Source organism: Plasmodium gonderi, assembly GCF_002157705.1.
Source record: "Plasmodium gonderi DNA, contig: Chr09, whole genome shotgun sequence".
Lineage (NCBI taxonomy): Eukaryota > Apicomplexa > Aconoidasida > Haemosporida > Plasmodiidae > Plasmodium > Plasmodium gonderi.
The window spans coordinates 702,093-719,698 of record NW_021628934.1 but is presented as its reverse complement, the minus strand read 5'-3'; the positions used below and the strand labels follow the sequence as shown (position 1 = coordinate 719,698).

The window sequence follows — 17,606 nt, the reverse complement described above, 5'->3', positions numbered from 1 at the left end:
CTCTAAGATGTGTGTAAAAAAAAAGAAAAAAAAAAAAAAAATGGGGGGGAATTGTTTTACCATTTAGTGATTGCACAAAAAAAAAAAGTGTAAATTATAAGGGGGAGGGGGGAGGGGGGGAGAGAAGTGCAAAACAAGAAGATAAGAAAAAATAATAAAGTAATGGTGAAATAATGAAAATAAAACGAAAAATGATAAAGTGATAAACTTGAAGAAAATAAGTGTATATGCATCAATTGATAATATTTTGAGAGTGCATGATTTGGAACATCTCAAGTAGCGAAGCTTATATACGGGCATGTTCTTCCCCCCCCCCCCCCCCCATAAGTAAAAATCATGAGCCTCATAAAGAGGCAGATTACAAAATAAACTTTTTCCTCCTCTTCAGGAAAAGGCCTGCTTTTACGAGGCCAATTTAGTGGCTACCCAAAAAAGGAAAAAAAAAAAGTACATATTCCATGTAGGATATATATACGTATACATATATGTACACGCAGGGATATAAACACGTTTGTCCAAGTCCATTCCGTCCGAACACAGCACAGCAGGTGCCCTTATACACATGAACGGCAAGGAAGAAAGCAAGAACGAGAGCACTAATGGGTTATGCTCGAGTAGTATGTGCAGCACTCTGTCAAGTGAGAAACGGATAATAAAATTGTGCGAGGAGGATATCAATAAGATTGCAGCTGGGGAGGTGATAATTAGGCCATGCAATGCATTGAAGGAATTAATTGAAAATAGTTTGGATGCAAATTCCACAAGCATAAGTGTTCATTTAAACAGAGGAGGGTTAAAATCGTTACAAATAATTGATAATGGAGATGGAATACACAAAGATGATTTACAAATTGTATGCGAAAGGTTTACTACTAGCAAAATAACTAGCCATAAGGATATCCGTTTTATTAAAAGTTTTGGGTTCAGAGGTGAAGCATTGTCATCTATATCACATGTTTCATTCTTAACAATAACGACGAAAAAAAAAAACTCTCCCTTCTGTTATACGTGTGCATACAAAGATGGAAAACCAACTCAGAATGAACCAACAATTTGCTCAGGAAAAGATGGTACCATAATAAGATTTGATGATCTTTTTTATAATATGAATTCTCGTTTAAAAACATTAAACCATAGTGATGAATACAACAAATGTTTAGAGGTATTGCAAAAATATGCTATTCATTATCCACATGTTTCTTTCACATGTAAAAAATGGCTTAGTAATACTGTCGATTTGAATACGCAAGGTACAGGTAAAGGGATAGGAGGGTTAGGAGGTATTTATGTCATTAAATCTAAGAGAAAAGAGTTATTCAACGAATTAATGGAAGAATCTTACCAAGGGAAAAGTGAAACATTGCTGAATAATCATAACAAGGATGGTGATAATTTGAGCAAAGCAGAGATATACACAGAAATGGAAAATAAAATATTAGAAGAAGAGAAATATTTAGACAAAAATTATGAAAAACACCTTAACAATGTCAGGTTAACTATACAAAAAATTTACGGTAGAAACATTGCTAAAGAATTAAGCTCTATATTTATCAAGGAGAAAATACCAACCTTTTTTAAATGCTATGGATTGATAAGTAATCCAACATATAGTGGAAAAAAAGGGTCTTACATCTTTTTTATTAATGATCGTTTAGTAGAATCAAGCATATTAAAAAGAATGTGTGAAGCTCAATATTCCAATTTCTTAGCTAAAGGAAATTACCCATGGGTTTATCTCTCCATACGATTAAAGTATGACATAGTAGATGTCAATGTTCATCCCACAAAAAAAGAGGTTCATTTCTTATATCAAGAAGAAATCACATTGCTTATTTCTAGACGAATAGAAGAATTTTTGAAAAATTTTCAAAATGCACGAAGTTTTAATGCTCCAACAGCTAATATGATACAAACCAAATTTGATATCACTTCTACTAAGGTAGAAGTAAAGACAGAGATAACAAGCAGAGGAAGCAAATGTAGAGAAGATGTTGGTACTACATTAACTGGTGAAAGTAGCCGGATAGATGGAGGAGTAAAAAATGGATTAGGACGATTAAGAGAAAACCAGGGGAAAAGTGTCAAAAAATCGATAGACACGAAAAGGGTAAGAACAGATCATAGACAGATTATGCTTACGAATTATTTTGTAAAGAAAGAGGAATGTAAAAAAGAAGACAAAACAGCAGTAGTGCTATTTGAAGAAAAGGAATATGAGATTCAAAAGTTAGAAGCACCTAAACCTGCTCTATTCAATGCAAATGTAGAAAAACACATAAGCAATGTGAGGTATAACAGAATATACGAATGTGAATGTGATAATATAAGCAGCATAAGAAAGTTAAAGAAAATATGTGAAGAAAAAGAGAAAAAGGAATTAACGGAATGTTTGAAAAATTCTATATATGTTGGAGCAGTGGACAGTTTGCATAGTTTAATTCAATATAAAGAAAAATTGCTAATGATAAAAATGCCATTAATAATAAAAGAAATTACCTATCAATCTATTTTGAACCGAATTGGCAGAATACCACCTTTCAAATTTGAACCACCAATCCCAATATATGATTTATTACTAGTAGCATTAAATAATTCCTATTCAGGTTATTTTGAAAACCCTGATTATGTAATGAAAAATATTGAAAGAATATGTAACGAAATAGAACAAGTTTTCTATTCTTATGAAGAAATGTATGCAGATTATTTTTCTTTAATAATTGAAGATGGATGTGTTTCAACCTTCCCAGCTTGTTGTGGGGAATATTTTCCAGGTCAGGAATTTTTACCACTCTTATTCTTAAGACTCGCTACCCAAATTGATTATGAAAGTGAGCTGAATTGTATTAATGGCATATGCTATTTGCTTGGAAATTTTTACTCCAAAATTACTCTTCTCGATGACAAACAATGGACATATCAAGATGAATTACTTATGATTAAGGAAAAAGAAATGCAAATGTTGCTCAATAAAACAAAAGATAAAAATGATCGATCAGCATCATTTCCATCGCCATCAAAATGTAAGGATGAAAAAAATTACGATTTTGAAAATATCTTGGGGGACGAAACAGTCATTGACATCAACAAGCATTTAGCTGCTTCTAAAAATATCAACTTGGTTTTCGAGAAATATTTCTTTCCTATGATTCAGCTAAATACCGTTATGAAAATCCCAAGCACCTTCTCAAACAATGGGTACATAATTGAATTGACTTCCCTAAATCAGCTCTACAGGATATTTGAGCGCTGTTAGGTGCATCAAGCGGACACGCATAGGGTCGTTTTTGCATGTGTATACTATGTAGGGGTGACATACCTGTGTGTACACATAAATTGTATGTACGTTCCCTTTTAGTTTCCGCCCATTGGGAAATTTGTCCAAAAGGTGAAGAAGGAGAAGAAGAAGAAGAAGAAGAAGAAGAAGGAAGAGAAGTGAAGTGAAGAAAATTTTTAGTTTTCTCATGGTTACACTACATTCTGAAATGCACATCTTTTGACACATCAAAGGTGATATCATTTTTAAAAAAAAAAAAAAAAAAAAAAAAATGTCCTGTAAATTCGTTAAACAAAAAGGATAAGATGGATTAAAATGGAACAATATATAGAGAGTAAAACAAAATGAAGTAATTTTTTTTTTTTTTTTTTTTTTGTTACGTTCATTTTTAAGATAGATTATTTAATCAATTTATCTTTAACCATTAAAGACAAGAACAGGATTAGACGCTTTTAATGGCCTTTATATTTTTTCTTATTTTTTCCCTGTGTTATATCCATCATTACATTGTTAAAATTTCTTAGGCAACAATGTGAGACACATCATATTCCACTACAGCGTATGAATAATAACCATTCCAATTAAGATAAATTTTATACATTCTGAGTGCTGTTCAATTTTTGCTATTCTTTTATAAATATCGAGAGACGATCAAACCAATGAATATGTCATAATACGGATGGGTTAACGAGAACATTTGTTACACGTGCTCATTTGTGAAAAAGGGAGAAATATTAACACATTTGGAGTAATGCACATTTGAATGTGTATACATGCTACTTAAAATTATGATTTGCAAAAAAAAAAAAAAAAAAAAAAAACAGCTGAAACAAAATGATAGGCGATTCTATACCTTCCCAGTTTGTAGAAAAGAATACTACATAATGATATCTTTCATTCAGGACAACATTAAAATTTTCAAATTTATATACACAACAAAAAGTTTCGTATTTTTCAATTTAATCGGAGTATACAACATTTATATATTTGAATAAATTTGATGTGAACAGAAATTTTATGGAAACCCATGGTATTGTAATTTGGTAAAAGGTATAATTAGTTAACTAAAAAAATGTTTAATCAATGTCAAGGGATTTTTTTTTTTTTTTTTTTTTTGTCAGAAATGTTTTCCTCCATTTTGGCTATTTTTCGCACGGTCTGTATGTAAGAAAAAGGAAAAAAAATCTGACCTGTTCATAATTTTTTGCAAGCTTGACTTGTGTGTGCAGGGGGGGATAGGAATATATATATATATGTATATACAAGCATGTATATGTGTATGCATGTACAAATTCGTATGGCGCCCAAGGATAATGTATGTTTTGTTACGTATGAGTAAAATTTGCTTTAAGACTAAGCAGTTCAGCATATACAGTGATAGCTGTTCATACTATTTGGTTTTATTTTTATTTATTTATTTTTTTTTTTTTCTCATTTTTCAGATTTTCATCATAGCTTACGCACGTGAATAAAATGAAAAAAATAAAAAAAAGTGTTGTTTTTACATAACCCGTTTGACAAGGCAGATATAACCTTGCAATTGTGCTACATAAGTATATGTGTGTATAAAATCACTTATTGCATTTCTCTCATCATGGGATAAGTAGCTCTGTTCATGTGTCAGCACAGAATGTAGTCTAATTTGTCGTAAAACAGGGATGGGAGAGAATGTTATCGAACCATGAAAATATAGGTGAACAGAGGGGCAAGGAAGGTAGGAGCCATCATCAATAGGAAAAGTAAACTGTGGAAAAACAAAAAAAAAAAAATTTTAAAAGTAACATCTGTGCCTCATATACCTAACATTATGAACGAACTTTCTTTATTATAAATTACCAATAACGCACAAGCCTTTTGTGAAATTTTCCATGTAGGCCAGGGGCAGCCTCTCCTCCCCGTCATTCCCATTGATTGGAATTTTAATTTTACTGCACATTTTACTGCTTATTTTATTGCTTATTTTATTGCTTATTTTACTGCACATTTTACTGCTTATTTTACTGCTTATTTTGCTGCTTATTTTACTGCTTATTTTGCTGCTTATTTTACTGCTTATTTTGCTGCTTATTTTACTGCTTATTTTACTGCTTATTTTACTGCTTATTTTACTGCATATTCTACTGCTTATTCTACTGCTTATTTTATTGCTTATTTTATTGCTTATTTTATTGCTTACACAATGTTGATGGAAAAAAAAAATATAAAAAGCGTCAAAAGAGTCCATCTCGGCTAACACACCCAGTAGTGCACATATACATATTTTATAAAGTTTACAACTTTTTATTACCGCTACAATGCTTATAAATATATGTATTTATTTACTGGCATCCAACAACAATGTGGAGCTAACATACAATATTTATAAATGTATACAATATCACATATATGCTGGGCATACAATAGTGTAATGATGTGTATGTACTTAATTTACACAAATATAAAACATACATGATATATGTGCTATATGATGAGAGAGGTAATACCACACGTTCCACACGTATCATACGTATACTATAATAATCCTAATGGGGCGAATTTATCACATAAATATTATCACCCATAAAATAATTATATTATAATATACACTAGGGGGACGCACTACAAATGAGGGAAAAAAAAAAAAAAAAATAAATAAATAAATAAATAAAAGCATACATCATAAAGAATAGATAGAGGAGGATGGAGAGTGTACCCACTTGACCGACTATCGCATTTGGTATACTCGCTGGGGTTTTTACATACCCTTAAAAAAGGTGTCAATTTTACATTTTTTTTTATTCATTTTTTTATATTTGTTCATTTTTTATATTTGTTCATTTTTTATATTTGTTCATTTTTTATATTTTATTTTTTTTTTCCATTTTTTGTAAGACCGTGAGGCTTGGCATCCCCAATTTTCTCTTTCTTTTCTTTTCTCTCCTTTGGCACTGAGGCGATATTCATACCTTTTTTTTTTTTTTTTTTTTTGTTACATTTTTGGCCATATGGCATTTGGCGCTAACATACTTCGTGCATAAGTAGTATATATTTTGTTATGCATTATGTTATGTGTGTAATATACAATACATGTATACATTTATATGTTTAGTTATATGTGCAGTTATATGTACAGTTATATGTACAATTTATGTTCAGTTATGTGCATAACTACATGCTTGGTGATAAATTGTACATACATACACGAGTACGAAAAAAAAAGTGGTTCTTTTTCCCTTCATAATAATACCAATTCGAAAGAAATAATTAAAAAATATAATCCTCTTATCCCCATTTAAGCCAATACCAATAAAAGTTCTCACAGTACAATTTCCAATAAGGAAATATTCTTAAGTATTTTCTGTTAATAAGCTAATATGTTTATTATTTTATATATATATATATATATATAACTTTATTTTTAGCGCACTTTTTAGCAAGTTTTTTACTTGATTTTTTTGTTTTTTTGTTTTTTTCGTATTTTCTTTTTTTCACATAAATATAATGGTATTTTTATATATATACTTTACATATATATATATATCTAAAAGTTGAAGTTTTTCCCTGTTTTTCCCTGTTTTTCCCTGTTTTTCCTTGTTTTTCCTTGTTTTTCCTTGTTTTTCCTTGTTTTTCCTTGTTTTTCCTTGTTTTTCCTTGTTTTTTTTTTTTTTTTTTTTTTTTTTTTTTTTTACCCAGAACGTTTTTAAAAAAAAAAGAGTTTTCCCATTTTTAATATTTATTTTTTAACTTTATTTTATTTATACCCTTCCCTATTCTTATTTTTCACCCCATTTCTCAACACAAGTAAGTGAATACGTGACAATCCAACTGTACGTACCAGAGAGCGAATGTACAAATGAAAGTACGTACAAATGAGAGCATGAGCAAATGAGTAGTGAGAATACAAATCGAGGCCAAGTGGAGGCATGCACAAATGGAACACATGTACATTATAATATATATGAATAAGTACCACATTATCTTATGCATTCTCATCGCACCTTTAACCCTTTAGTTGTGCGTATCACATATATATATACATATGCATATACATATACATATAATAGGGTTATTTCATGTCATGCAAATTTTTAGCCCAAACGGGATGTCCCCCACTGCTGCCCCTTGCTACGCTGTTGCATTATATCACTCCTTATTTTTATTTTATTTTATTTTTATTTTTTTTTTTTTTACATTTTCATTTGTGCTCCGTTTTTCTTTTTGCCTTTTTATTAATTCACCTTCATTGTACTTTTTTTTTTTTTTTTTTTTTTTTTTTTTTGCGTTCCTTCTTTAACCCTGTATAAAAAACAAAAAGAAGTAGCACAACAGAACAGCTGTGCAAAACATTGTAAAGAGGAAAAGCAACAAAGTGACGTAGTGTGTGATTAAGTAAGAACGATCCCTGTGCCTCTACAAAATTGTATGTATGAATTCGTTAATGCTTAGAAAGCGTACACCGATTTAATTGTGATTGTAAAGTGGAGGAGAAAAAAAAAAATGCATACACAGATGCACGGGTGCACACTTATACCATGTATGCATACCTCTGTGACGCTACTAGTGGACGTGTTCTCCTTTGCATAAGAAACCCTTTGCACATATACTTATATATACACACACATCCATTTTGCTTATATTTACACGATACATGTATACGAAAGGTACATACATATTTTTGATCGAATATAATTTATTTTGTATGATTTGCTGTTGGTATAGTGTAGACAAGGGTGCATTATTATAGCAACACATGTTGATCATGTTTTTTTTTCTTTTTTTTTTTTTTTTTTTTTGTATGAATATATCTTATGAAAAAATGTGAACATATAAAACCGTACACGATTATGTTCTTCTTGTCCACCTTTTGTTATACATTACTCATGAATATAGTCTACATTTCTATGGTGTTGTTAATTTAAAGTTTTTTTTATATCGCTAGTTATATTTCAGAGTTGGTGGAAAATTGTTGTTATATATTTAATTTTTTTTTTTTTTTTTTTTTTTCATTCCATTTCGATGTATTTTACACTGTTACATTTGTCATTGCATGCTTGTTTTTTCATAGTGTAGATAATATTTTCATTTCTACATCTTGAAGGGATGAGTATTACTAATACTGTGCTTTCCTGTGGGACGTACATAATAAGTGTATATCTACCTTTTTGGCCCACGGCTACACACGCTTGCCTCCAAATTTCTCGTACCATTTTTACATTTTTCAGCACTTCGTATACATAACTTTTTAATAAAGAATAAACACAAAAATGGATTCACAAGAATACATACCACAATACAAGCTTATTTTAGTTGGGGATGGTGGTGTTGGAAAGACCACATTTGTAAAAAGGCACCTTACAGGAGAATTCGAGAAAAAATATATTCGTAAGTGATTTTTAAAAATGGAACACCGAGAGGAGAGAAGCACACGTGAAAACAAAAACAAAATAAAATGAATAAATAAAACAATAATATAATCATAAGCATATGCATGTATGAACGTGAACACGATATTTATGAATTGTCTTATCAAAGTGAACATTTCTTTAGCACAAGTGCATAACAATACTCCTCAAAAAAATGCTTCCTACATTGCATACGTACGCACATATCTGTATGTGAATGTGCATATCTGCATGCATGTATATATACATATTTATTTTATTTTTTTTCAAATTACTTCCTGAAGCTACCCTCGGTGTCGAAGTACATCCATTAAAATTTCAAACAAATTTTGGAAAGACACAATTTAATGTGTGGGATACTGCAGGTCAAGAGAAATTTGGAGGATTGAGGGATGGGTATTACATAAAAAGTGATTGTGCAATTATTATGTTTGACGTATCTTCTCGTATTACATATAAAAACGTGCCAAATTGGTACAGAGACATAACGCGAGTGTGCGAAACGATTCCTATGGTTTTAGTTGGAAACAAAGTTGATGTTAAAGATAGACAAGTGAAATCAAGACAAATACAATTCCATAGAAAGAGGAATTTACAATATTACGACCTATCAGCAAGGTCGAATTATAATTTTGAAAAGCCATTTTTATGGTTAGCAAGAAGATTATCAAATCAACCAAATCTCGTATTTGTTGGAGAGCACGCTAAGGCTCCTGAATTCCAAATTGATTTGAATATTGTGCGTGAGGCTGAGAAGGAACTAGAGCAAGCTGCTGCCGTGGCCATAGACGAGGAAGACATAGAAAATTGATCAAGCGGAGTAGTGTGAAGGGCTCTGAAGGGCTCTGAAGGACTGTGAAAGACTGTGAAAGACTGTGGAAAAGTGCGAAGAAGTATGGAGAAGTATGAACAAGTATGAACATGTATGAAGTACCAAGTGCACAGTGTCAAGGGCCAAGTTCTACGAATGAATTACCACTGTCGAAAGTTCACATAACATCAAGTAGCAAACCGAGAAAAGGGGCGCCTGGGCTTTTTAACCTGCCCTGATGAGCGAACAAGAAAAAGCTGAGCAACAAATTAACTTGATCATACATATAAATATACAATAAGCTGAAGGATCTGTACTTTCCACATATATAGACCTATTGCATATATAGATTTATTACATATATAGACCTATTGCATATATAGATTTATTATATATATAGACCTATTGCATATATAGATTTATTACATATATAGACTCATTACATATATAGACCTATTGCATATATAGACTCATTACATATATAGACCTATTGCATATATAGACTCATTACATATATAGACTTGTATTACAAGTGCATGCGTGCATATGGATGGGAGCCATAGTGGTAAAAAGAAAAAAAAAAAAAAAAAAAAAAAGGTAGAGGTGGTGGTAGACCTGTGAACGCTTCAAATTGTTTAACAACTTTTTGTCAAGATAAATTTAGTTATTTTCTGTACATTCTCCTTGCATATACATTTTGTACACATATCTGTCTCGCTCAAATATATATATATATATGTGTGTATACCTGTTACACTTGTGTCATTGCGGATGTGCCAAACATTGTGTATGTATCCTCTCCCAATATTCACCTCTGTATGGATGTATGTACATATGTATGCTGCTTTACTTTCACTTTTATACGCATATTGGTGCGGAAAAATTGTATTCATCATATGTTTATGCATCACGCATGTACATATATATGCACGACACATACATATTACATACATACTTACATGCTTACATTCACATATACATGTTATATGAGATTTTTCTTGTTCCCTGTTTTTTTTTTTTTTTTTTTTTTTTTTTTTTTTCAAAGCTTCTGTAAATGTGCGCCATGTATATTTTAAAAAAAAAAAAAAAATCCCAATTTTAAATTCCCCTTTTAAACAATTTTCAACGAATTATATTTATGCTACTTTTATATATTTGTAAATTTAAGGAAATTGGAGAAATATGGCCACACGAGAAAAATGGGAAATGGGGAAAATCACGCAAAAGGAAAAAAAGCAAAAATGGGAAAAAGGAAAAAAGAGAAATGAAAAAAAGGCAAACATGTAAAAAACGGGCTTCCCAAAAAAAAAGAGAAGAAGCTACTTTATGAATTTATAAAGAGGCAAAAAAAGGTAAAAAAAAGGAATACTTGCAAGTATATATACAATAAGTCTGCTACACAATACTATGCACAATTCTATACGTGAATATAACTCCATGTCTGCAATTTCAAGAAAGCTCATATCCAGCTCAGTTGCCCATTAGGGTTTTCCTGCGTACAAAATTCAAAAGTATTAAAAATGATCAGAGTCCAGATTATGTCCCCCGCATTCTTTTTTTTTTTTTTTTTTTTTTTTTTTTTTTTTTTTGTCATGCCATATCCTGTGATAAAATAACAATTTATACAATTCAATCATAGTCTCTTTTATTAAATTTCCTTTCTCTTCGTTTTTTCTTCTGCTTAATTAGAGTATCCTTATAACATTTTATCTGTTTCATTGTTTGTTTGGTATAACATGACAAAAGTATATGTGTAAATTGTTCATTTACCATGGGTGTGTAAAATAAATAAGTAAAAATAAACATACATATAGACTGTCATATATAACCACACGGTAAAGGTGGATAGTCTTACCTGTTCATCTGTTTTTATTAAGTGAATGAAATCCTTAACTGATGTATATTTTGTTTTTTTTTTGTAATCCTGGGAAAACAGAATTGCCAAGTGTAAGTGCAATAATGGACAAGTGCATACACTGGATCATTCCACATGGGGAATATTTTCCACCATCGTCATGTGCAAAAATGAAGAAAACTATAAGACAAACGATGAGAATCAAACAAATCTAAATTTGAAACATGGATATGTATTCAATACATGCTCAGCATTAAAAAAAAAAAAAAAAAAAAAAAAAAATTATGCTTGGTTCCTACTTCAGCTTCTTTCAAAATTGCCCTTAATTTATCTGCGCAAATTTTGTAGTTGGATATCTGTGATGAAGTTTCTGTATTTTGTAAAAGGGAGGTAATATGTAGACGGAAATGAAAAAAATGAAGAAGTGTGTCTGATAGTGTGACAGTGTGATAGTCTGACAGTGTAATAGTCTGACAGTGTAATAGTCTGACAGTGTAATAGTCTGACAGTGTGATAGTCTGACAGTGTGATAGTGTGATAGTCTGACAGTGTTATAGTGTGATAGTCTGATAGCGATAAACACACTTTGTTAAAAAGAGGTGCAATTAATCAAAGACAGCAACGTGTAAGGCTGTTCAAATTATTAAGCAGCACTTACCTTCGCATTCAATAATGAGTTCATTATGTTTGTTCAGCCTGTTTCTCTGCAATTTTCTGAAATTAATTTGATAAGGAAATGTGAACATGTGTTTTTTGTTTTCTTCTTTCGAGTGTGCTTCTCTCACACTGGAACGTGTTTCTCTCTTTTTATTTTTACTTTAAATTTTCCTTAACCATGGGGGGTATCCATTTTGCTGTGTCAACATTAAATCGAAGTTGTACTTTTGTTTCTGCCTTTAAGTAGTTAGGAAATGGTAAAAGTAAAAAAGTTTGGAGAAATGTGATATATTTTTTTCAAGGTCTATCTTATGAGTGTTTCCCACCCATCGTTATTTAGAAGACATATATTAAGAACTCATATAAAATCTCAAAAAAGATGGTATATATATCTCACTCATCAATGCACGATGGTTGTGTGTATTTCACAAAGAGAATTCAATTTTTGTGAAAATGAAAAAAAAGCACTTTTGTTGGGAAGGAATGTTACAAATGATGTTTTACTTTGTTGACACTTTGTCCTCCTGGACCTGAAGAACGAGATGTAATTTTCTGAATTTGACTAAAGGGAATTTCGAAAGATAACAAAAACTTTTTGCATAGCACTAACATTGTTTTGGAGGGATCAAGCCTACCCCTATTTTGCAATTCTATTTTAAGGGCACCGGTTCGCTCTGATATCTTTTATTTCCTCGCTACTTCATCAAGTTGCTACCTCATATGGTCGCTACTTCATCAAGTTGCTACTTCATCTGGTCGCTACTTCATCAAGTTGCTACTTCATTTGGTCCCTACTTCATTTGGTCCCTACTTCATTTTATCTTATTTTTATTTATTTATTTTGTCATTCTTCACATGTGCTAATCTCATCTGAGTTCCAAATAACTCACGTCAAAATTTATATACTCAGCACAAGCTAATATTTGTCAACCTGAACCGGTACATGCAAAAAAAAAAAAAAAAAAATGGGGGAGTTGAAAAATGGCAGAAAAAGAAGGCTCAAAATGGATATGGGTAATTGTCCCTCGTGTGTAATAAAATTGCAATCGAATTTTATTCATTATTTTGCATCACGTGCCAAAGGTGAGCATAAAATAACATCACATGGTTTTTTAGAAATTCCCACAAAATTCAGAATTGTAAAAAAATGAGAAAAAAGCGAAAAGCCAAATGGCTAATAAGGACCCTGTATTGTGTGGTATAACTTTTTTTCCCCTGTTTGTTTCATTGTTTCATTGTTTCATTGTTTCATTGTTTCATTGTTTCATTGTTTCATTGTTTCATTGTTTCTTTGTTTCATTGTTTGTTTCTTTTTTTCAACTTTGAAATTAGTTTATCGATTTCCTCAACCAGTAGTAGTATCACGACCCAGGCCTCAAGTTACATGTAAGATCTACTGTTCTGTGAGAAGATGAAAAAACAAAAGTTGATCACATGGTTGAATCACTTACAGGGGCGTATACTGAAAGGGAAAGAAAAAAAATTCAACTGAGAGGGGAAAGAAACGGAAAGAAACGGAAAGAAACGGAAAGAAGAAGTGGAAAAAAGTGACGAAGCTGTGCAACAAGGGAAGTGTGATATTGCCTAGGGGATCCCGTAAAATGGGCAAGAGGACAGTATGATGAAGAGGGGTTGTTTAATTTTGCTGAAATTGCTAGTGGTGGTTAACATGGCTGAAGAAATAAAATGTTACAAAAAACTTGTTCCAGAGTTCAGGATCGGACTAAGTAAAAATACGTTGGGGGAAAGGGAAAGCGAGAGACAGGAAATTAGATCCAAAGCACTGAGAAAATTATATGAACGAAAATTAATTCATTATGTAAGTGACATAAAAAATATTGATAATATATTATACAAGAATGAAAATGAGAAAACAATGGACAAACGCAAATCTGTTTATGTAGGAATTGATCTAAATTGTAAATACCTACACATTGGAAATTTAGTGCCATTAATCACATTAAATATTTTACGTAATCACAACACTGATGTTATTGTCCTCCTAGGAGGAAGTACAACAAAGATAGGAGATCCATCGTTCCAACAAACAGAACGGAAAAGAACAATGGATGAGGAAATATCCAAGAACGAAAAGAATATAAAAAGTAGCATTCTACATTTTTTTCTTCATAAAGAAGTAAATGAAAAAGAAATGAATAATATGATTGAGAAAAGTGACTCGTGTGGAGAAGATGAATTTATATTCGAATCTAAAAATAAAGGATCTTTAATAATTGTAAATAACAAGACATGGTATGACAAAACGAATTTAATTGAATTTATAAATTTTGGACAATATTTTTCTATCCATAAATTATTAAAAAAAGATTGCTTTCAAAAGAAATTAGAAAATAATAACTTAAATTTAAAAGATTTAAATTATCTTATTTTACAATCTTTTGATTTTTTCCATCTTTTTAAGAAATATAAAACTTTAATTCAAATTGGTGGATCAGATCAATGGGGAAACGTACAATCAGGTATTGAATTCACTCAGAGCATTTCCAACACACAATTGTATGGATTGACAACTAATTTATTACTTCATAAAAATAATGTGAAGTATAGCAAGTCTTTATTTTATCAAAACAAAAAATTACCCATTTGGATTGATCCACACAATACACCTCCATTTCTATTTTGGAACTTTTTAAGAAATATTGACGATCAACAAGTTGATTCCTATGTTCATATGCTTACTGATTTACATTTAGAAATATGCAAATGGGAACAGCCAAATTGTTCATCTTCAGAACAGGAGCAGAACAATCATATGATGGAACAAAGTCTTTATGATATTCAAATAAATCAAGCGAAAGAAAAACTAGCCAATTTCGTCACATCTTACATCTACGGAGATGAAGCTGTGCATAGAATCCATAAAATGAGCAAACTCATGAAGGAGAAAGAATTCCCTGTAATCAAAAATGTCAATGATTTGAAAGTATTCCCATTTATTCAAATTAACAAAAAAGATCTACATGAAAACATAATAACCATTGTACAAATTTTACGTAAATTGGAAATAGCTGAAACGAATAAAGAGGCCAAGGAAAAGTTGAACCAGCAATGTGTTTTCCTCAACAGAAACCTTGTAAATTCTCCAAATTATCGCTTCACTTTGGATTCCTCTTTCGTCCAAGCCCAAGACGGCACCAACTATGCCATTCTGGGGATGGGCAAAAAGACATACTACTCCATAATTTTAAAGTGATTGGCTGTGGTTGCCGATGTTTTGGATTTGATTACCAATTATTAGCAATGATTAGAAGTGATTACCGATTGTTATTAGTTCATATTTTTTTGTAGGAGAAAATGGGGAAGAATCCAAATCGAAATCCACTATCACATAGAACAGAAGTAGCTGCAGTAAACCATGCCCTGTTATAACTTTATGCAGTGGGAGAACACCATCATATATTGATATGCAAAACCCCATATGGAGAGTCTAAAATGAAAATTAATTCAGGGCAGTTTAACAAGAATGAGAGAATTTATGATCAAGTTTAATTAAAAGGGGTGTAAATATCGAAAAGGTGATGTGTGGTAGATGCAATGGCTGAACCGTAGGCAGATGTAACATACGTACAAAAAAGCACACACACACACACACACACACACGCACACACATATATATACGCTGATGCATGGATGCACAAATTGGATATATCAAAAAGTATAAACGAAGGAGATGCACGCACCCGTTTTCCAGAGACGTCGTGACCATTCTGTTACACAATATTTAAAGCTGCTGTAAGATGTTCCCAATTTCATATTGTTACTCTCCCACGTCTCCTTATCATCTTCTTCGCTTGGGAGGTTTACACATTTTGACAATACAGCCAAATATGAAGCAAAAGAGGAAAAGACAAATAATGATTCCAATGGTTATTGTTACAACTTCATTGTAATTTACATTTCCAGGATCATCTCTTAAATTTGTTGCTGTGGGATGTATATTGAATGCTGGATTTTGTGCTATTTGATTTGCTGACATAAGATTTTGTAAATTCATTTGTGGATATGCCATTGTGTTTGAAGCAACTTGAACACCTCCCATAGACGATGGGGAAACTCCTACAGATGCAACATTTCCATTGATAGGTTGTGACCCTTGCGTAGGAACTGTCAAGGGGTTGGAAGCTGATGGAGCAGATGCTGTAGTTATTGGTGAGGCGTTTGTTGGTGCAGCATTTATCGGTGCAGTGTTCATCGGTGCAGTATTCATAGATGCAGTGGTCGGAGCCATACCGTTACGCATATTGAAAGGTGAACTGACATTTGAATACAAATTTGGTGTGACAATTGTATTAGCAAGTGGGGAATTGTTTGTACCATCAAGATCTAGAGAAAATGGGCCTTGCATATGTTTATGGACACCACCAAGTATTCCATCAACTGCTTTTGAAGCAAACATAGAAAGAGTAGGATTCAATGAATGCTTTATTTTTGTACTCAGTTTACTACTCATTTTGTTAGTTAACTCTATGTTGGAACTCTCCACATCTTTCTTATTTAATAGTGGCACATTTGTACGTTTCTTTTTTATTGTGAAGGAATGCAAATACATGTCAGGATATTTTGTTGTATCATCTTGGGTAGCATCTCCATCATCCCAAGGAATTAGTGATCCCTTTTGTCTTATTTTGAACATTCTTTTTTTTTTTTTTTTTTCTTTTTTCTTCTTTTTTTCGTTATTATTTGTTTGGTTTAGGACTTGATCTTCAGTGAGGTATTCACCAAGAATACCTTCAAATTTTATGCCATCTCCAGTATCATTATTAATACTTTCTTCATTTTTGTATGTATTAATGTTTTTCTCTCGGGCTTCTATCGACTCGAGCTTCTTATTCCTTTGTATTCCATTCGAATTTATTTTACTTCTCAAATGAGAGGTCATTTCCCCTGGTCTAGTCATATCGAAAATATGGAATGTGACTTATGAAACCCGTCTCTTCAAAAAAGCTTTTCTTGTTAAAGCATGTTGCATATGTCAGCATTCCAAGATGTGTAAATGTCTAATGTTAGGGATGGAGAGGAGGTTCTCAATTTGAAATTCTCCCCATGTACGTCCAGCACGTGTATATAACTGTAGTCGTCAGCACTTGGACTCTTGGTAGTATCCCAAAAGTTGTATAATTAAAAAGGAAAACTTGACATATATACACATACATACATACATGCATGCGTACGTACGTACGTACATGTGTTTGTAAGCGCGAATCTTCAATTTTTACAGAAAGGAGTTTCACCCCCTTGGGAGAAAAAGACTGAAAAGGACAAAATTGCACAAAGGGGATCAAACAGGCTGTTATATCAAAAATGGATGGAGATATTAAAAAATTGGGAGCCACAAAAATTAAGCATCTGCACGAACAGTCAGGCAATAAATGTGGAGAAACAAAAATTAAATATCTACATGAACAGTCAGACAACAAATGTGTAGAAACAAAATTTAAGCATCTGCATGAACAGTCAGGCAATAAGTGTTGGGCAACAAAATTTAAGCATCTGCATGAACAGTCAGGCAATAAATGTGAAGCCAAAAACAACCATCTTTAAAAAGTTTGTTCAGTGTAGAATCGAGCATTAGTCATCATTACATTAACATCTCCATATAATTATGCC

The 17,606-nt window shown here is 31.8% G+C and overlaps 5 protein-coding genes across 5 annotated transcripts; 3 read left to right on the top strand and 2 right to left on the bottom strand.

Annotated features, from left to right (window-relative positions):
* Window positions 1-562: 562 nt before the first annotated feature.
* On the top strand, window positions 563-3,253 carry PGO_091460 (DNA mismatch repair protein MLH; the record flags this gene model as incomplete). The annotated part of the gene is made up of 1 exon (XM_028687734.1): window positions 563-3,253. The coding sequence occupies one exon, from the start codon at window positions 563-565 to the stop codon at window positions 3,251-3,253; it is 2,691 nt and encodes an 896-aa protein (XP_028543535.1).
* Window positions 3,254-8,517: 5,264 nt separating this feature from the next.
* PGO_091450 (GTP-binding nuclear protein RAN/TC4) lies at window positions 8,518-9,466 on the top strand (the record flags this gene model as incomplete). Its single annotated transcript, XM_028687733.1, has 2 exons — window positions 8,518-8,635; window positions 8,940-9,466. 2 exons carry the CDS (start codon window positions 8,518-8,520, stop codon window positions 9,464-9,466), a joined length of 645 nt encoding a protein of 214 aa, XP_028543534.1.
* Window positions 9,467-11,095: 1,629 nt separating this feature from the next.
* PGO_091440 (Immature colon carcinoma transcript 1) lies at window positions 11,096-12,590 on the bottom strand (the record flags this gene model as incomplete). Its single annotated transcript, XM_028687732.1, has 6 exons — window positions 11,096-11,176; window positions 11,322-11,390; window positions 11,621-11,691; window positions 11,980-12,035; window positions 12,139-12,215; window positions 12,483-12,590. 6 exons carry the CDS (start codon window positions 12,588-12,590, stop codon window positions 11,096-11,098), a joined length of 462 nt encoding a protein of 153 aa, XP_028543533.1.
* Window positions 12,591-13,647: 1,057 nt separating this feature from the next.
* On the top strand, window positions 13,648-15,192 carry PGO_091430 (tyrosine--tRNA ligase; the record flags this gene model as incomplete). The annotated part of the gene is made up of 1 exon (XM_028687731.1): window positions 13,648-15,192. The coding sequence occupies one exon, from the start codon at window positions 13,648-13,650 to the stop codon at window positions 15,190-15,192; it is 1,545 nt and encodes a 514-aa protein (XP_028543532.1).
* A 585-nt stretch (window positions 15,193-15,777) lies between these two features.
* Window positions 15,778-16,896, bottom strand: PGO_091420 (hypothetical protein, conserved; the record flags this gene model as incomplete). Its single annotated transcript, XM_028687730.1, has 1 exon — window positions 15,778-16,896. One exon carries the CDS (start codon window positions 16,894-16,896, stop codon window positions 15,778-15,780), a length of 1,119 nt encoding a protein of 372 aa, XP_028543531.1.
* Between the last annotated feature and the right edge of the window lie 710 nt (window positions 16,897-17,606).